This window comes from Ovis aries, chromosome X (assembly GCF_016772045.2).
Source record: "Ovis aries strain OAR_USU_Benz2616 breed Rambouillet chromosome X, ARS-UI_Ramb_v3.0, whole genome shotgun sequence".
Taxonomy (NCBI): Eukaryota; Metazoa; Chordata; class Mammalia; order Artiodactyla; family Bovidae; genus Ovis; species Ovis aries.
This window is the reverse complement of record NC_056080.1, coordinates 113,529,335-113,543,254: the sequence shown is the minus strand read 5'-3', so window position 1 is coordinate 113,543,254 and position 13,920 is coordinate 113,529,335. Positions and strand designations below refer to the sequence as shown.

The following is a 13,920-nucleotide window of genomic DNA, read 5'->3' as shown; positions in this document are numbered from 1 at the left end:
TATCAACTTCCCATTTCTCCCGCCCTTCAGCCCCTGGCCATCACCTTTCTACTTTCCATGTCTATAAAGCTGACTAGGCATCTCAGGTAAGTGTGATTATGTAGTGTTTGTCTCTTTGTGGCTGGCTTCCTTCATTTGGCACAATGACCTCAAGGGTCATTTATATTGTACCATGTGTCAGAATTTCTTTCCTTTTAAAGGCTGAATAATATTCCATTGCATGTGTATATCACATTTTGTTTCTCTGTTCATCTGTCAGTGCACACTTGGGTTGCTTCTGTGTTCTGGCCATTGTGAATAATGGGTGTGCAAATATGTGTTTAAGCTCTGTTTTCAATTCTTTTGGATCTATTCCCAGAAGTGGGATTGCTAGATCATATGACTGCCAGGGAAATCCCTCCTATGTTAGCTCTATTTTTAAATTTTTGAGGAACTTTGAGAACTCTCAGGAAGCAAATTCAGCAAGGCTAATTCTCTTGTCTACGAAACAATAGAAAATAGTACTGGATATTGCTGAAAGCTATCAACTTCTTGTATTACATTACTATACTTTACTAACTATACACACACGAGTGTCTCCAAAGTTAAAAGAGCTCAATATGAATAACTAAATGTTTACACATTTCAGGAACACCTATTGTATAGACTTGTGTCTTTAAGTGCTTTGAGGGACAATATTTGTTAACCAAATGTTGTTGAGCTCTCGGTCTCTGTGAGGCATCATGGGGAAACCCGAAATATGCCTAGCTTGGGTTTCTGGGAAACCCCACTCTCACAAAGGTGGTAACACCACCCTTTGTTACGTGGTGTGATAGAAATAGAGGTACAAAGGGAAGGTTCTAAGAGTTCAAGGGAGGCAGGAGTCATGGGGAAAGGCTTCCAGGGCGAGGTGACAGTGGCTGTGGTGGGGTTTGAGCAGGTGGAGGGGTAGGGGCTGGAGGGTTCTAGGTGGCTGACACAGGCATGAGAAGATCAATAGGGGGGGATTCTGTGGGTGAGATGGGTGGGAGAGACCCAGAGCTTTAATGCCAGGCTGAAGAATTGGCACTTCTGTGGTAAGCAGGGGTGAGGGACCCAGAGGGGTTTAGGGGAATGACATCAAGCTGTGCAGTGATGTGTGTAGAGCAGACTGAAAGGGAGAGCTACAGGCAGCTGAGAAATTAGTTAGAAAGGGATTAGGTAATGAGGGTTTGAGTTCGGTGGTATGGCACAGGAGGCGGGGAGTGACAAGGAGGGGCCGGATGGATACTGTGAATGACTTGACCTTAGCTTCTTTTCTGTGGATGTCCCATCCCACCTTTTCTTCCTTCCTCTCTGCTCTCCTCTCCTCCTTCCCTCTTTCCTTTCTCCCTCTCTCCTTCCTTTAGAAAAGTATCACATATATCTTACCTTATGATAATTAGTCTTCCTTATTTAGGTTTCCTTCTGAACCTTGCATAGTGGCCTACGCTTACCAGAAACTTAATACTTGTTGGATTGCCATTGTTTACTGATTAGAAGTGGGACAGGTGCCAAGGCATGGAGTCAAGTCTGAGTGGTGGGAGAGAGCAGGATGCCAGGGGAAACTGCTCAGGGTCAATGTCAGGTTGAATCTGAGCTACTGGCAGGTTATGCAGCTGACTTGAAATCTTGCGCTGTGCTGGGAAAGATTGAATGCAAAAGGAAAAAAGGGGTGGCCGAGGATGAGATGGTTGGATGGCATCACTGACTCAATGGACATGAGTTTGAGCAAACCCCAGGAGATAGTGACAGACAGGGAAGCCTGGTGTGCAGAGTCAGACTGAACAACAACAACAAGCTAGAAAAGAGAGAGATTTTAAGGAACATCCTTGCCTTCACCCCCACTCCAGCTGGGGTGATAGTATCTGTGTTTTAGAGCACAAATTTTGGTCTGGGGTCATATTTTGGTCTGCCACTATCCGAGTACCAAATTAGGTAGTCTTTCTGAGCCTCCGGTGGCTCAGATGGTAAAGCATCTGCCTACAATGTGGGAGACCTGGGTTCAACCCCTGGGTGGGGAAGATCTCCTGGAGAAGGAAATGGCAACCCACTCCAGTACTCTTGCCTGGAAAATCCCATGGACGGAAGAACCTGGTAGGCTACAGTCCATGAGGTCGCAGAGTCGGACATGACTGAGCGACTTCACTTTCACTTTTCACTTTCTGAGCCTCAGGTTTTTTTTCACCTGTGAAAGTGGGATAAAGTGGTATCCTATAAGGTGGTTGTCAAGGCTAAGGTGAGGTTAAATGTATTCATATAGCACTTGGGGCAAAGAATAGCTATAGTTATGATTATTAAGGTTTGGAGAGGGAACATAAATCACATGACCCCTGAGTAACACCATCACGGCTTCCCACTGCACGGCGAATAAGACAGCCTCCTTCCTGGGCTCCGCACTTGGTCAGGTCCCTGCCTGCCTCTTGTCCAACCCCTCAGCTGTGTTCTGCCTGCCTGACCCCTGAACTCAGCAAGCTCTCTGCTGCCTTAGGACCTTTGCATTTGTTCCTTCCTTGCTTGGAAGGTTCTTTGCCAGATCTTGTGCAGCTAGCTTTTTTCTGGGACAAGGGAGTATGTATGCTCTGTAATCCTCATTCAAATCGAGATACGGGATCTTCTGGCTTCCTGAGATTTAGATCTCAGCTCAGACATCATGACTTCAAAGCAAATGTCCCTGAGCAAGTCCCCTTGCCATGCCCTCTGGCACACCATCCTGCTTTATTCTCTCTAGAGCTCTCACTGTGATCTCCAGTTACCTTGCACACAGTTTATTTCTATGTCCATCGACTCTGCTCTGCCTCACCCTCCTGGAGAAAGTACCACAAGAGCAGCCACTTTACCGTGTTTACTTCTATGTCCTCAGCACCTTGAACAGCACCTGGTGCAAGGGAGAGACTCAGCAAATACTTGAATGAATGGCTGGTGTAGACGATGAGAAAGGAGGGGTGATGGTGACAGGAACAAGGTCAGTGAGGGTGGAGGAGGTGGGGAGGAGGAGTGGCCTGGGCAGGGGAGATCACTTACTTCCAAGACAGGAGGGAAGGGGGAGGGATGAGGGGACCCTGGAGACATTTTGATATGCAGTACAGGGCTTCAAGTGCACTGCTTCGGCTGACCGCGTTGACATTTTCACAAAGGAAAGGGTGCAGTCACCTGCTGAGAGCTGAAGGGCAGCAAAAGAGGGGTCTGGGCTCTGAGGCTAGTGGAGGGTTTTGGAATAATTGTACTAGTTGCATTTATTTAGCACTTATGCACCAGGCACTGTTCCAAGCCCCTCAGACTAGTTGATTTCATCTCATGACAATCCTATGAGGAAAGGCATTATCATTACTTCTATTTTAAGATGTGGAAAGTGAGGTCCAGAGAGGTCAATTCACTTTTTCCCAAGGTCAGACATTTAGGACATGGCAGTCTGGCTGTTGGAGCCTGTGTGAAGAACCTCTGCAGTTCCCTGCCTCCCTGGTCCCCAAGGCATGGGTATATGAAGGATCAGGAGGATATGAGGAGGACTGTGGCCTAAGTGGCACATGGCAGGCCCAGAGGCAGCCAGCCAGCCAGTATGCTGTGCCAGGAACCTAGGAATGGGAGCACAGAGTGAAGGGGACCACGGGTTGGGGCAGGTGGTGACTCAGGGTTAAGCATGGCAAAGATGGAGGCTGAGGCTTTCTCAAGTGCATGAGGGAGGGGGTTTCTGGGCAGAGAAAACAGCATCTGCACAGGCCCTGGGGTGGCAAAGAGCTTAGCTCATTGGGAGGAGTGAAAGGACAGAGTCACAGTAGAGTGGCAGGGATGGGGGATGGTGACTGGTTGGCATGCAAATAGTCCAAAATGGAGCCCAGGCACTGGTATTTTTTAAAGTACCCCAGGTTATGCAGTCAGTGTTGAGAACCACTGATTTAGACCTGTTTCTAGGTGTTAGTGGTTGGGGGCCTGATTGTAGACAGCAGGGATTATATTTATTGAATTCATTTCAGTGCTCAGCATAGAGGTTTGGGGCCCACACTTTGAGAAACATGGTCTAGATGATTCTAGTAGCCAAGATGGGGTCATTGACCAGCACAGAGCCATGGCTTCAAAGTGTGACCTCATCTCCTCCCAGGGAACCAGGACCGAGGTGAGGAAGAAGGCAGCATTGGTTGGGAAAGGATCAACTTAGGTGAGCAGCAAAGGTGGTAACTGGGCAAGGGGGGCACTTTGTCCCAGGCACAGGCAGAGGAAGTGGGGCTAGAAGCCAGGCACTGGGGGTGGGCAGCGCAGGAAGGAGCAAAAGGAAACTGGCGGTGGGCACGGGCAGAGCCATGGGTGGGGTTCCAAGGTTCAGGGCTCACCGCAATCAGGTGTGACATGCTGGTGATGGCACCTCATTATTCATCCTTTAACTGACACTTCAGTCCCACTCCCAAAAAGATGTGTGGTGAAACTGAAATATGGAAGTATGGAAGCGGACTGGATGGTGTGTCTGTGGTGGGGGGAGGAGGGCAGCAGAGCAGGTGTCAGATTTTACTGAGCCAAGGTTGTTAACATCACATGACAGCGAGAGTGAGAAAGCCCTGGGTAGGGCAGCAGAGCCAGCATCATGCTGTCTGGCGCAGAGCTTGGGGAAGGGGGATGGGTAGCATCTACACAGCACCCACTATGTGCCAGGCACCACATTTGCCACTTTCTTTCTTTCTCACTTAATAACGCAAGGCCTGGTGGGCCATAGGAAAGTTTGGCCTTTTTTCTTAAATGCACTGGGAAGTAACTGAAGGGTTTTCAAGAGGGAAGTGATGAGAGTGATGTAGTTAAGTCATACAACACTGGTACTCTGCCCATTCTATTTGATAGGCCAGGAAACTAGAGGTTAGTTAGTCCAGGACCATGCACAAGGAGGTGGTGGCCAAACCCAGACTGAAACCAGGCCCCTCTGAGATAAAGCAGTTAGGGCAGAATGTTAACAGTTGGTGAGCACAGGTTAGGGGTCTAGGGTGTTCATGTTCTCTTCTTTCAGCTTTTCTATATGTTTGAAAAGTTTTGTAAAAAAAAAAAAAAATTAGAAAAAAGAACTAGGTCTAACTCCAAAGCTGGAGCTCTTTTTTCCCCCAGTATGCCATGTCCTGTCACTAACCTAAGTGACATTAAGTCACTCACTGTCCCCTCTGAGCCTGACTTAGACCATGAGAAAAAACAGGATTGGATTAGACCACCACCAAGGTTCTCTACCACTTAGCAGGAATCTTGCCAGGGCAACATGTAGCTTTACGTTGCTGCTGCTGCTGCTGCTAAGTCGCTTCAGTTGTGTCCGATTCTGTGTGACCCCATAGATGGCAGCCCACCAGGCTCCCCCATCCCTGGGATTCTCCAGGCAAGAACAGTGGAGTGGGTTGCCATTTCCTTCTCCAATGCATGAAAGGGAAAAGGGAAAGTGAAGTCGCTCAGTTGTGTCTGACCCTCAGCGACCCCATGCACTGCAGCCTTCCAGGCTCCTCCGTCCATGGGATTTTCCAGGCAAGAGTACCGGAGTGGGGTGCCATTGCCTTCTCCTTTAGGTTGCTAGGCTACACTAAGAGACAGGGCTTCCACCTGCCCTGCACTCAGGAAGGCCGCCATGGGTCTCCTGTAGCAGCAGCTGGCAGGCAGTTTCTAACCTCCAGGAGGGTAGTCACTGAGGCTGCCCTGTCACACTGCCTGCTGCTCCATCCACTGTGGGGAATCACTTGCAAAAGGAAACACCTTCTTTTGCCAAGGCTTTGGGTGGGGCTACAAAAACCGTTCATGACAACACTGAATCAGCACACACATTTGGGTCAAGTTCACAGAGCAGACTGGAAGAGAGCCCTGATTGAAAAGCAGCCTCCAGCTGAGGCCTCTTGAGTCCTGAAGGGAAAGGAATCAGAATGCCCAAATCCATACCAGAGATTGGACGCAGGGGAATAAAGGCACTATGTTCAAATGAGAGGCTTTCTCTTCCAAGTGATAGAGCTCAGATTCAAGTTCAAAAAAGCACAACTAACTTTATGGGCTTTGTCACCCCAAGAGGTACTACAAGTTCAAAACAGATTTTTTTTAAAAGTTGCAAATGAACGATGTGAAAACAGGCTCTTTGGGAGGCAAGTGTAAACTACTGAGGCTATGGTGCCAACGCCAAAGCGGTTCTCCAAAAATGTGTATGACAGAGCCTGTCAGATTCCTGGGCCTGGCGCAATCATGGGTCTGACTCAGTGTGACATTTGTGGCCATCAAGAATCAGCATCTTTTCTTCTAACAGTGTTATTTTGTTGCCTGAATCCCCAGGGTCAAAATAAGGATCCTTGGCTGACTTCTGAAAGCACTGTGACTGCTTTATTTTTGATAATATGTGGTTTCTTCTCCTCTCCAACAGCAAGTACACTGAGAATTCTGATGCTATTTCCTTTCAAGATAGGAAATGCCACTCCAAGCATAGCTGGGGGGATGGCAGCAGTCATGTGGGACCTGGCGACATAAGCCTCCTCCTCAGTTCTTCCTAAGATCACACTTTGGTTTTTCACACAACATATATTTATTCAGAAAAAATTTGCAATAAATTATAATAAAAAAGATGACACGAAATACAGAATCCCACTAGCAGCTTTGCTTAGTGACCAAGACATTTTTGGGAAATGTAACAAACCATTCATTACAGGGTAAAAATTAGGAAACAGTGAAAGGGAGACTAATGCGACATCATCACGAGGGGTTAAACCATTTCTTCCCTAAAACGATAGCTGCAGAGTCCTTCCTACCAGCTGGATCTAAACTCCTTACTTCAGAGGTGCTAGGAAGCAGTGCGTTAGAGGCACCTAGGGGTTAGAGAGTGGGGTGCTGGAGTACACAGGGAAACAGATTTCTTATGTCTGCTCTGTTTCTGATCTCCCATCCCGAGAGATTGTCTAAAACCCTTGACTCTGTGTACATCCCAGGACCAGAGCTGGACAGAAGGTGGAGGCAGTGAAGCAACCGAGTGCACCTGCCTTTCGGAGAGTGAGCTAGATGCTGCCCACGGCCCCCACCAACCACAGCCCTGACCACATGAAGGCCCCAGGTGGTAGCTGACCGGGAAATGTGTCTAGGACAGGCACTTCCCTGTCTCTGTGTGACCACCTTGCCCCAGCGTCTATCTATCACCTGCCTCTCCTCAGATCCTTTTCTGACCTACTGGACATGACAAAAGGGTTGTGCTCAGTCAGCCAGTAACTAAGTTCAGCACCCAGCCCCTGACTTATTAGGTCTGCGGCTATTTGGTACCAATAACTTGATTCCTACTTCCATAATTCTCAATCAGGAAAGGCTTTAGGCAGAATATCACAGGATACATACCTTTTCTTCCTCCCAAGAACTCAATGCATGGGAGACAGGGGAGTTGAAGAACCACTCAGTGGCAGTGCTTTCCTGGCTCTCTGCTTCGATGCTCTAGAAGAGTCAGGAGTCAATGCCTAAAACCTTGCACACAGCCTATACACACGGCCCTGGGGTTTCCATGTGAACATGTGACAATGAGTCAACTCAGGGTGGTTTTAATGAAAGAAAACCAGGAGGAAGTCAATTACATCAGGCAGTTTTGCAGTCAGTGGCTGGTTTGCCAACCAACATAGATTAATTTTTTTAAAAAGGGCTGCCCCACGGGAGCTTGAGTAAATGACAAGCTCAGAGGGTTGTCTTGGGAGGGAGAGAAGGTGCTTGCTTTGTCCCACTGCACAGTCTCTTTTACGCAGCACTGGACAGATGACTGGGAGCTGAGGGCAGCTGGCTGCAGAGCCCCAGTCAGTCCTGATGTGGGAGGGGGTGACGGTACGTCAGGAGAGCAGAGAGGGGATTCTTGGGGTTATCCTCAATTCCCCTGCTGGGGGAAGGAACAGTTTCTGTAGAGAGGCCCACTTGGAGTACAGCCTCCATTTTTGACTGTGGTACAAGCGTTGCTCTGGAGCTGGATTTCTAAGTGGGGTATGGCCCCCACAGACACCCAGGGTTGGTTCTCGTGTACAATTTGCATAAGAACCAAAAGGGATAGTAGGAAGCAGGACCTGTCGAACATGAATATTCTCACTCCTGAAACACTCAAGAGTGCTTCCATTCTGTGAGTCTCTCACATCAATGAGATGTCATCTCTAATAGTCCCTAATGTTCTGCTACTAAGTGTGGTCTGAGACAAGAGAATGTGCTTCCACTCATCATAGATCCATAAAAGGCCAATGTCAGGGATGGGGACAGATACCATTGTGGTAGGAATGCACAAATGCATGTAAAAACCACATGGAGATGGTTAACTCACTGTTGGAGACACCCAAGGAGTCACTAGCCTCACCGACTTTCTTCGTCATGGTAGTATTAGTGGAGTAGAGCACAAAGGGGTGACATGGGGAGGCGGTAGGGCCAAAGTGCTTTAGACCAAGGACTACAGACAAGTCTGAGCTATGGCAAGTAGTGCTTGTGGGCCTAGAATAGGTACACCTCAGAATCTAGGTCTCAGGTGCTAAGGACAATCATGATGGCTGGGCTGGAGGGCAACACACACATCCCCAGGTAAAGGAGTGTAAATACAGGTCTCTTTGCCTTATGAAGAGAGAACACAAAAACACCAAAATATGGTTAACTTTGGCTTGGCAATATAAGTCTAAAAGTATCTTGCTGCGTAGAATATGGCAAGGGAGGGGTTAGGAGACTCTTTTCCTTTCACACTAGAAACAGAACTTTTTCATGCCAACAGCCTCGAAATTCTGCAACGGACCCTTCCTGTGGCATGACTTTTGAAATCATTCTGAAATACTCGAGGCCCAAGATCTTCTGCCTCTAGAACCTCGGAGAGTAGTAAGAGGAAAAGGCTTATCATTAGTCTTCATCACTCCCAAGTAGAAAAGTCAGAAGGAACTGGGTAGCACGCTGGCGGTCACTTGGAGTCTGTCTTGCCATAAGGTTGGGTGGAGGCCTTAGAAGGAGACTAGTGAAGAGGGTAGCTAGAGGGAGAGAGAAAGAAAAGGGGAAAACACTCAGTCAGACACAACCTAAGCAAAACCTCAGGGATGGGGGCCAGGGGATGAGGGCAGTGGGAGGAAGTGACTGTTACACGCCTGGACACGAAGAAGGGAATACATGTGTCCACCATCCACGGACAGTCCTGACCAATGCTCCCATGTGGCCATTCCTAGGAAGTGTTCTTACCGATCATGTTGGCGTTGACATTGTTGTACTCGGAGAATTTTAAGAGTTCTCGAAGAAATGCCATCAAATAACGAAAAACATTTCTATGGCATCCTGGAAGCTGGGAAATCACCTGTTTTTTTTTTAAAAAAAGGGGGTGGGCAGTGAGGATAACATGGAGGAAGGGAGTAAGAAGAGCTCACAGCTGCCATGAAAGTAGTTTATAATTCAGCCCTTACAGGACCCCTCCCTTATTGATTCATGACCAATACTACCTGTTGAATGGTAACTCACACGGCAGAATGGTCATCCTGTTTGGCCCCTGTCCACTCAATGAGCAGGCCACGTTAACACATAGTCATACGCACGCCCTGCCTCAGGAGCAGATGGGTGTCAGCCTGGTCTCTCCCAACCTCCCCAGGCAGGTGGTGGTGGCATCTGCCAAGCTGAATGGCTTTCTGTGCAATGCCTTTTGGCATGGGTGGGAGCACCTCCTGATACTCACTAGTCTGATTCAGAGGTATTCTCAGTTATTGTGCCTCAAAAGCATTTCAAGATTAAAAACAAACACTGAGAAGATAAAAAGAAAGGCTCACGAGTGTCACCCACCCTTCCTGGTCATGTTGGCTAGAATGCCGCATGTGATCAGTTTTACCAATCTTACCCTGGAGAAGAGGTGTGCACCCTACTCAGTGGGCTAACTGGAAAAGGGTGGCAAATATAATAGGAATAACACAGCCTACAGTTGAAGGGTCCCAACTCTCAGTGCTGGTTTCCTGCTCTGAACAGATCAAGACCTGTCCTAGCATACAGCTGGTTGTCCAGCTGGCTTTGTAAAAATGAGTGATTTCTCTGTTGGGGAACTTGCCTCAAACACATTCTCAGAGCAACAAGACTCACCTGTCGGCAGATCCGGGGATCCTGAGCAGAGTCGAGGCATCGCTGATAGAGCTCATAACAGATGACAGGTTCCGGCAGGGCTTCTAGGAAAATGAGCAGTGCCTCAGCCACTGAGTGGTTACTGCCAGCTGGATGGCGTTCTGTCAAGGGAAAGAGGCTCCAGGAAAAAGGCCACACTTAGACGCAATGTGCTCCCTCCCTCAAGCTCTCTCAGGGGAGGTTTTCTTCCTCTTATTCAGGGCACCCTGATCCTAATTGGGGTTTGATATTTTAGTGGTCCAGGTGTGCTGCAGCTGAGTTGTTAGAGAATTGATCGAACACTCTTGGGGGGTTTGGCCTGACTCGAGAGTCAAGGGAACGTGGCCTGCAGAATGACAGTTCACACTGGAAACTCATCATCAAGATTTCCCATCCTCCTCCCTGTCGTGTTGTGGCAGGAGTGATCACTTGGCCTAAAGCAGAGCAGCACCACGGCTGTTGGTCATACGTCCCATGCAAATTACAATTCATGGTTATCTACCCTTTGATTCCTTTTAGTAAGCATCTCATACAGAGAAAGCGTGAAAGTTCCTAAAGGGAATTGAGAACTGTATAGTCAAAAGACAGTTATGAATAAAATAAATACGGAAAACACAAAAATCACACGCAGGTGGGAAGAAGAGTTTGGGTGAGTGCACATCCAGCTTCCTAAGCCTTTGTCGAAAAGGATACGGATTGTCTTGGGAATGCTGGTGTCCAGACAATCAATGATCTGCTGTAACTCCTCCTGCATTCCAGGGGTTTGGAACAGATCCTCCTACCAAAGAGGTTACAATGAATGGAACAACGCAAAATGACCAGCCCTAAGGTTCTGATGATTACCCAGCGATCAGGAGAGTACCAGGAAGCGAGGGGAAGGAAGAGGCATCATTCATGATGAGGAACAGAGGTGTGACAATGGCACCTTTTCCCTTTATCATCTCTGTAATTCATGTGAAATTTTCTTTCAAACTAGGAGATTATCATCAAAGGTTTCAGCCTGCACCTGACAGGGCAGGGGACTGGATGACTTGACGGGGACATCAAGCATTCCCACTTCCAGGCTCCTGACAGGTACAGAAGGTGGAGTCCAAACAGGGGATCATATCCAAATATTGACACACGGACTGCTAGGGCAGGAGTCAAGGGTATGTCCACACCAAACCTTGTTTTCAAGTTCTGTTACTTTTCAGTAGGTAAGACAACATTATCTTTCAATGTAGTCCCAAGAAAATTTTCTTTTTTGGGAGAATGGGTTGGGGATGGTAGGTATTTTAGATGGGACTGAAAAGTAAGGACAAATTTTTTTAAAAATGGGATGGAAGTTTGCTTTGGACTTTGAAATCTGTGATGCCAAGGTGACAGCTGAAGCAGGTGCTCCGGACTCAGGTGCTGAGTGGTCCAGGGGAAAGCGTGTGTGGCCAGGGGACAGGGGAGCTCAGTTGGGCTCTACTCTGCCACTACACTTATGCCATAGTCTTAGGTAAATCCCCTAGCCTGCCTGCTTCAGCTCTCACAGCTATACATGGGAATACTTCCATTTGCCCAGGCGCTCTCATGTGACAGTGCTGTTCTGCAGAAGTGGCTTGGGAAAGTTAAAAGCACTATCTATACTGACACGAGGTACTATCATTTCCCAGTAGACTCGGGTGCCTTCCAAAGGTGCCCAGAGGCCTGCCCTCACTCACCTGGTGACAGGCATATCTGAATAAATGGTCTACCAGGAGCCAGATCTCCTTGGGCACTTTAAGAGGTTTCTCACTGGCACCTTCATCCAAGGGAACCATCTGCAGAAGGGATTTCTCCTAATAGATGAAAAACAGTGAGAGTCAAAGGGTCTCAATAAAAATTCCTGTGTGAAACCATCTTCCCCCCACCCAAGTTCTGCTTATATGGGTATTATCTGATCTTCAGCTCTTAAGACTGTTTTTTTTTTTTTTTTCCCCTCACTGGGACGCTCCTGGTCAGAAGGCACTCAATATGGATTTCCACAGTTAAATGATCTCCTTTTCTAACAAGACGCTTCATTTGACTGTTAAGCATTCCATCTGGGTTTATTATGTTTCTCATGTCGATGCACTGTGCGCTGTAAATCCTTTCAAGGGTGACACTGAGAACCGGCAATATAGTCACGGTAGAGTCCACACACTACCGGAGACTCACGGACCATTAAGTTACAATTGTCAACAGAGCACTTGGAGAGAGCAGCAGCTACTGAGTTGTTGACTTTTAATTTATTCTTCTTTCAGGTCTTACCACAAATATCAGAGCTTGCATTGTTGATTTAAATGGCGTTCTCTGGTCCTCAAGAATGAAAGACAATTCACATTAGACCTACATGCATGAATATTTCAGGCTTGATAGAAGATCGAATCTTAAGGCACTAAAACTCAAAGTCCTAAGATCCAAAAATAGTAAACTGAACACAGCATACCAAGAGCCGGAAATACCACGAAAAGTCTAGGCTCTGAGTCCAGAAGTTATTCTTTATAGTAACAGCTCAGTAAAGAGTTCTCAGGCCTTTGACTCCATTCACCTAACTTTCTACTCTCTCTTAGATTCTCCTGAAGGAATCTCAGAGGAAAACCCAGAAGTGATATAAGTTAGACCAGTAACTAAACCTGGAAATGGGGAATAAACTCAATTATTTCATGTTTATATAGTCAAATATAAAATATATCACAAGGATTTCTGAAATAGGTTAAAAGGCATCTGAAGGTAGCCTTCATACAAAATCTAGTGCAGAAAATGGTGACCAGTTTTTGGCATCTTCCATCTCCTACACCTCTGGTTTAAGGTCACATATTATGTATAGTCAAACTTAGGAAGTGCTGTAAATTTGATCCACAACCCTTAGCTGTGTCACTTGAAGGGAAAGAAGAGAAGTATTTCACTACTTCCAGAGAGCGCATACACTAGAACAGACAGAGGGCTAAGAAGAGTATTCTGTTCTTCAACATGCACGGGTGACCTTTTAAAGCTGCTGTGCCTTTCTATGGGCATCAGGAAGAGAAGGAAGCATGACAGTTGGTTAGCATTTAAAATCTATCTTCTTCACATTCATTTTGTTTCCTTTCTTTCCCTGGGAATCCATCACTTTATATTCACGTCTCCTAGAGCTGCCAGACCTTCAATCATGGCTCATCCATTAACTTCTTTCTACTTACAAGTATTAAATCCAGGCATCCACATGACACCTGAGCCAAAACACTGTCCATAATGCACTCTGCTCACTTTCTGGACCAAATGTAACACATGTACAGATTCTTCAGCAGAATAAATTATTCAGCACCAATTCATGTACTTTTTAAAAAATTTGACATCCAATTAGCACTTTTCCTGTACTAAGGCATTAAGGCAACACAAGGCACTATTCAAGATGAAAAGACACATGGCCTGCTATTAACAGGAAAGGGTTGGGAAGCAGAGCCGTCTCAATCCTTAGTGGTTTAAAAAGGTTAATAAAATGCCACCAGGTTACATACACCATCCACTATCCATTTTCAAATTCACGTGTGCTAATATGAAATGTCATGCTTGCTGTCTCTGAAGTCTAGAGAAAGATTACACCCAAGAAACAAACTTTAAAAAAAGTCCACAAATGATCCTGAACTCTAATTTTTCAAAGAGAAACCAGGCACGCTGTGTCTTCTTTCAATGGGACACATTCAGTACTTGATAAGTTCACACTCTGTAACCTTCGTGCTGTTAACTGAAGCACGAAAACAGTATGCCATGCCTACCATCAAAACACATTAAACTCCACCAAATGGGGAGGTCACATTAGATACTGTGTGAAAGTGTTTTAAGAATGGTTTTCAAGCCCATATTTCTCTATTAGATGACCCTGTGTAGAGCTGGGCCACAAGC

The 13,920-nt window shown here is 46.7% G+C and overlaps 1 protein-coding gene across 3 annotated transcripts in view; it reads right to left on the bottom strand.

The window, feature by feature from the left end:
• Positions 1-6,498: 6,498 nt before the first annotated feature.
• The window catches only part of OCRL (OCRL inositol polyphosphate-5-phosphatase), a 48,044-nt gene continuing 40,622 nt past the window's right edge, over positions 6,499-13,920 (bottom strand). For all 3 annotated transcript variants that reach the window (XM_042242205.1, XM_060408371.1, XM_042242206.2), the window contains 5 exons: positions 11,739-11,855; positions 10,744-10,828; positions 10,033-10,160; positions 9,154-9,265; positions 6,499-8,948 (listed from right to left, as the gene is read on the bottom strand). In XM_042242205.1, the coding sequence (XP_042098139.1) occupies positions 8,824-8,948; positions 9,154-9,265; positions 10,033-10,160; positions 10,744-10,828; positions 11,739-11,855 (567 nt within the window). In that variant the 3' untranslated portion in view covers positions 6,499-8,823. The remainder of the gene's footprint in view (positions 8,949-9,153; positions 9,266-10,032; positions 10,161-10,743; positions 10,829-11,738; positions 11,856-13,920) is intronic.